This window comes from Phaseolus vulgaris, chromosome 2, assembly GCF_000499845.2.
Source record: "Phaseolus vulgaris cultivar G19833 chromosome 2, P. vulgaris v2.0, whole genome shotgun sequence".
Classification (NCBI taxonomy): domain Eukaryota; kingdom Viridiplantae; phylum Streptophyta; class Magnoliopsida; order Fabales; family Fabaceae; genus Phaseolus; species Phaseolus vulgaris.
Window position 1 is genome coordinate 48,919,434 of NC_023758.2, and position 6,611 is coordinate 48,926,044.

At 33.3% G+C, this 6,611-nt stretch overlaps 2 protein-coding genes across 2 annotated transcripts; one reads left to right on the forward strand and one right to left on the reverse strand.

Moving 5' to 3' along the window:
- Nucleotides 1-635: 635 nt before the first annotated feature.
- LOC137812984 (small ribosomal subunit protein uS9) lies at nt 636-1,315 on the reverse strand. The gene has a single exon (XM_068615251.1). The coding sequence runs from the start codon at nt 1,246-1,248 to the stop codon at nt 805-807; it is 444 nt and encodes a 147-aa protein (XP_068471352.1). The 5' UTR covers nt 1,249-1,315; the 3' UTR covers nt 636-804.
- A 3,779-nt stretch (nt 1,316-5,094) lies between these two features.
- Nucleotides 5,095-6,414, forward strand: LOC137809555 (putative clathrin assembly protein At5g57200). Its single transcript, XM_068610658.1, has one exon. It carries the CDS (start codon nt 5,095-5,097, stop codon nt 6,412-6,414), a length of 1,320 nt encoding a protein of 439 aa, XP_068466759.1.
- Nucleotides 6,415-6,611: the final 197 nt, after the last annotated feature.

A 6,611-nucleotide genomic window follows, 5' to 3' on the forward strand; every position in this document is an offset into this window, starting at 1 on the left:
CAGCATTATAATACCAAAAGGTGAGATAAAAATGGTGTGACCATAATTCAAATTCTAAAAACCAAAATTGCAATAAAACCGAAATAATTTATAACCCAATTTGTTTCAAACCAAAATAAAATGAAAACCATTGAATGCAGAAGATAAAATTGACAGCATCAATAGCTCCCAACACATGAACAAAGTGTGGGATTGGTATGGTATTGTATGAGGCGAACATGTTGCTACTGAACATGTTCCTTGAGAAACTCGAACAAAAAAACCTCATCGTTCATTTTGTAGTACCCACGTTTATACCATAACATCACAAACAAATAACACAAACATGCCACTGTCAAAATCCCCAACCGGAGCATTATGTATTGGCTCCAAATTATATCAAATGTTAATCACAAACCACAATAATGCATGTTCATAACGGAAGCAACGATGCACGCAAATCGTTCCCAATCCAAAACAATCAAAACAGAAAACAACATTAGAGAAAACGCAAAACCCTAAATCAAAGCCACAATCCCTCGTTACCGATTGAACCAAATAAAATCGTATAGTGAAGAGCTTCATCGCAATAGAAACAGAAATATAAACAAACAAGATATTTCCAATCCGAAAAAATAATAAGATAAAGGAGAGCATTCAAACAATAACATTTAAATTACCAACAGAACTTAAACTTAACTAAAACATTATATAATAAGAGTATCCAAAATCCGATTAAGAAACTCAGCAAAACACAAATAAAACAGAGATAGTTCTATCAAGACATTTCGATAACATAAAAATAAAATGGAAAAGGGGTTGAACTCAACGATAAGATTTCTGGAATCTTGCGCGAGCACCGCGACCACCGAACTTCTTGGGCTCGCAGCGACGGGGATCGGCAACGAGGAGTGTGCGGTCGTACCTGACGAGGATGTCTTTGATCTCCTTCTTGGACTGCTCGTCGACGTACTTCTGGTAGTAGGCGACGAGGGCCTTGGCGATGCTCTGACGGATGGCGTAAATCTGGGAGGTGTGTCCACCGCCCTTGACACGGATGCGCATGTCGACTCCGGCAAAACGGTGGCGGCCGAGGAGGAGGATGGGCTCGAAGGCCTTGAAGCGGAGGATCTCCGGCTCGACGAGCTCGATCGGACAGCCGTTGATCTTGATGAGGCCGCGGCCGCGCTTGCAGTAGGTGACGGCCACCGCCGTCTTCTTACGGCCGAAGCATTGGACTTGCTCAAGTGCGGGTGCTGCCTGCGCCATGTTTGCAATTAGGGTTTGGGTTTCTCTCACTGCGCCTCACTCTGCAAACCTAACTACGATTCTCTAATGTTTGGGGCTTTATATATTCACCCACCAATTAGGGTTTTTGAGGCTGTTGAAATACCCTAATTACCCCCCTCCGCTTTATCTCAGTATAAAATAAAATAAAAACATATTAATAGATCATATAGTATATGCATTAATGGTGCAAAGATATTAATATATTTTACATATTGGTTTAACTTTACCCTCGATAAAAAAATTAAATATATATTTTTTATTATAAAATAAATTGATAAAAAGAGACTAAGAATGTAATATATATCCATATATAAAAAAAATTCCCCTTTTTACAGAAATTTATTTCTATTTTATCCTTATTAATATTTTATTTTAAATATTTTAATATTTTTTATTTTTTAAATATTTATTAAATAATTAATTATTCTTATAATTCATTATTCTTATGATTAATTAAAAAATATTTTTTTATTTTTAATACTTATATATTTTTATTTTTTTTAAACAATTATCAATTTTAAATTTTAAACGTGGAATAGTTTATTAAACTTAGAATTGACAATTTTTTACATATTTTTGTCTTTTAAAAATTATAGTTTTTATCTTTTTGATTTAGTTATCCTTCTTATCATTTTTTTTTAAATATAAATATAATAATAATAAAAATAAAAATGTGAATACAGAAACACTTGTTCCCCTAATTAACAAATGTTATTATTATTATACTTTATATGTTAATTAGATTTCCGGTGTACATATATAGGTTCACTTCCGTAAAAAAAATTCACTTAACATCTCAAATAATTAATAATTTGATTATATTTAATTTAAAATATTATTATATTATTATAATAGGTTGTCAATAGTTTCTTTTTATTGAAGTAAACTTTTCCTTAAATGTCTACCAAACTTCTCTTTAAAATTTGTCATGGTAAGCATAACAATAATCCATTTTAACAAACCAAAAAGATGGTTAATTATATTTATAAAACATTCACAACTTGCATATTTAAACCATAAAAAAAATGTAATTAACTTACAAATATTATAGCTTGATGATTAAGTTTGTAAATGAAGATTTTAGTACCTAGTTTGTAAATCAATACTATTTAGACTAAATGTTAAATCAATTGATAAAGTATAAACATATTATTATTGCCCATTGAGAAATATTAGTTTTCATGTAAAAGTATAACTAAGGTGGAAAAGTCCTTGTCTATAAGTGATAGTCTTGTTGAAAAGTATCACCCAATGTAGATCATTATTAAGTAGCAAACAAAGTTAAAAAGTATTAGTCTTTTCAAAAAGTACTAAACAAAATCGAAAACACTTAAACACAATAATACATACATAGTATTTTCTTGACTAATTAAATGATAACCACAATCTAAAATTAATTATCATGATTAACCAATATTAAGAATGACATTGACTCGTCTCTAAAAGCCATTCAAATAAAGACTCTTAGAATAATATAAATAAACAACTACCTCAACATATTTACTATTGATACTAATATTAATCATATGATTGCATTAACTATTATCCACATCTACATACAGTGACTTGACACATTAGAGTATCTTTGTAGACACCCCCACCTTTGAGATTGAGATCAATATCCCAAGATCGGTAAGTAATCTTGAACCAAAAACTTATAGAGACAAAAATTAATGAGTAAAGAATTTGTGGTCTTGTAAAGGTCATCTCGACCTTGTAAAAACATTTTGACCCCGTACCATAGGGATGGAAATGGCTTTGTTTAAGTGCACATGATTACCACGTGTAATATCATGAGTAATGAAAGACCTTCCCATGAAGAATTATAAGAAAACCACACAGACAAAAACAACTTTATTATTGAAACTTTGAAAGGAATTATAAACTTTTAAGAGAAAAAACAGAGAAGAAATGGATGTGTTGAGAGATGAGAAATCCACATAGCACCACTTTGGAGAGGTATGATGACACCAATAACCCGGATGAACACGTCGATATACATAAATAAATTTGTTTATACACCTTTGGATATGTTATTTTAGGTCGAATCTTCCCAACATCTTTGAAGGGAGACGCACTAAGTTGGTTTATCCCCTACCTCACCCAATTAACTATTTTAATACTTTGTTGCAAGATGATTAACTCTAGGTGAACCATATCAAGAAGGTTCACAAAGCAACACCCTATGCGACAACTCGGTCTAGGACAATTCACTCTATGTGAACCTTATAAAAAAATATAAGGAAGCAACATCTTGGTCCAGGATGCCATTAGCATTTATGCACATCAGTATGATAATTACTATGAACTCTACCACTATGCTTGAGAACACCCACTTGACGTAACTCACCCCTAAAAAATCTTAGCGGACTATTTTGTGCTTTGTCACAAAAGCAAACAACACCAACATTGTTAAACAAACAAAGCATAAATGATTAGTGATACTTGAAAAAGTACTCATGAACCAAAGGATCCACCTAGTCATAACCATCCATTAAGGAAAAATCATTATCGACTTGTTCCTTAACTTTTGCAATAAATATGACAATTACAGTCATGCATCACCTCTCATCCATAATATCACCAACATTTATTATGCAAATTGATGCTTTGATATCATTTTATACTATTCATAAGATTTCACTTACTCAAGTTTGGAGGCCAATACATTGTACAGTTTCTGACGGCATTAAACAAAAAAAATTAAATTTCCTTTCATGACTCATCGCAATACACTAAAAAATGAGGGTCAATTCACTACACAATTCACAATCGAAGAAGGTTTAGATTGAATGTAAAAGAATTAATAAACTAGAAACATATCATTTTTGTCAATAAGTACTCATCTTGCCAATAATTACTGAATAAACTAAGAAGTGTTAATCTTATTCAGAAGTATTAGTCTTGTTCAGAAATCCTAGACCAAGTCGAAAAGTACCAATAATTAAAAAGTATCATTTATCAAATAAGATCGATAAATACTAATCTTGTCGAAAGATACTCAACAAGACCGAGAACACATCAACATAATTATCCTAACTAAAAAAATAATTATCCTAATTAAACAATGGCTAAACTATGTTTAAGAATAACATAAGTCCTTATAAATTTTTTTATTCACTTCAACGATGTTAAGAAAGTCATTTAACCATAAAAAAAATACCATCTATAAATAACATAAGTCCATAATGTTTAGGAATAACAATTAGCATATTAGATTATAGAAGCCTCAATTTCATTGCATGGTATTATAAATGGAAATTGTGTTAATCATCAAAAATATTATTGAATCACAATATCAAATACTTAAACATTTAAATGTCTTTGATTTTCTTAAAATGTTATTTAAAATAGTGATGATATTTTGTTATTCAACTCCAATTATACTCATAACAAAATATTAATATTTATAATAATTTTTAAAAAAAATCTTCTTAATAAAAATATAAGCAAAATATAAAATGTTAAAATAATTTTTAAAATTATAAATAATTAAAATATTAAAATTTATTAGGGGTAGGTTGAGGGTGTGAAAAAAACATTTTTTTATTTAAAATGTTGTAATTGTAATGCAATTTTTGCAGGCTTTCTGTCTCTTTCCGGAGGTATTAGTTTACAACAACTTCCCTCGTAGTTGTAGCCCCCGACAGAACCAAAGAACAAAACCCCACTCAAAAAAGGTTAATTTTGCACATATGAGACACCATTTTTAAGGTTCACCCTTGCAGACAAATCCCACCATAATCATCTTTTACTCTTCTCTTCTTCCACCCCACATCACCTCTCATCATCTCATTCACCAAAAAGCATATAAAGAAAAATAAAATGCAGAGGCGGTTCCGGCAAGTTTGCACTTCTTTAAGAGAACGCAGCTTCATAAGATATGCAAAGATTGCTGCAGTGAGTGGCTTCTCTGACATGAACATCATCATCATCAAAGCAACAGCCCCAGATGACTTGCCTCTGCATGAAAACTACATACAGCTTCTTCTGAAACTCTTCTCCACTTCTCCAACTACGTGCCACTCCTTCGCAGTTAGCTTCACTCGTAGATTTGGAACCACTCGCAGCTGGCGTGTTGCACTCAAGTGTCTCATTCTTCTTCACCGTTTGCTTCGTTCAGTCCCTGGAAAAAGCACCCTCTGGAGTGAACTCTTGTGGACACGTTCCAATGCCTTGATTTCTCTTCACCCTTGCCATTTCAAGGATCATTCCTCCTCTTGTCCTGTTTCTTACACAAACTTTGTGGCATCCTATGCACACCTTCTGGATGAGGCCCTTAACTGTGTTGCTTTGGATGACACCAAAATGGAAGGAGAGGAAGAAGATGAGAAAGAGGAACTCAAGTTTGAAACTGAAAGTTTTCAAGAGAAAATGAAGGAACTGGGTGAAGTGCTTGAAGTGCTACCGCAGCTACAGAGCATTATGGATAGGGTTATGCAGTGTTATCCAGTAGGGGTGGCATCACGAAGTTTTATTGTGCAGTGTGCCATGAAACTCATAGTTCGTGACAGCTTCGTCTGTTACAGAAAGTTCAGAAAAGAAATAGTTGGGGTTTTGGACAATCTACTTGAGATGCCGTATAGGAACTGCATAGCCGCTTTCAATGTGTACAAGAAAGCAGCTGTTCAAACTCATGAGCTTTATGAGTTCTATGAATGGTGCAAGGTAAAGGGTGTGTGTGGATTGTACGAGTACCCTTTGGTGGAGCCAATTCCATACATACAAATCAAGGCTTTGGAGAGTTTTCTGAGTGGAATGTGGCAGTTAACAGAGTCTTCGTCCTCAGTTACTAGCCCTTCGTCATCTGTGGAATCTGCTTCGGATTTCACTGAAAGACAAGTAGAGAAAAGAAGAGATATTGTTGACATCAAAGAAAAAGTGTTGGAGGCAGAAGAAGAGAAGCCTTTGATTGAACCAGAAATAGAAGATGACGAGGAGGTTAGCTGGGAGAAACTTCTGGAAACCTCTATCAGTTTTAACCATGGTTATCAGAGGGATTTGTACAGCTTCATCTATCAGCTGGGATGGGAAGGTGGATTTGGTACAGAGCAACATAGCTTTAATGCAGATGACAGATGGAATATCGCAGTTTACAAGTCTGCTACTGCTACTCACAACCCATTCTCCGACCCATATAATTGATCCCTCCAGTGACCATTATTGTTCCTGGAAATACATGAAGTCCACAATGTATTTCGTGTCTGTATTCATTGAAATTAAAAATAACAGTTACATTTTTTGATTTGCCTTTTGTTTAGATTTGTCATGCAGCATTTTAAAAAATCATCCGAGACCTTTTAGAGACAAAATTGTTCTAAACTCCAGAAGAGATAATACTT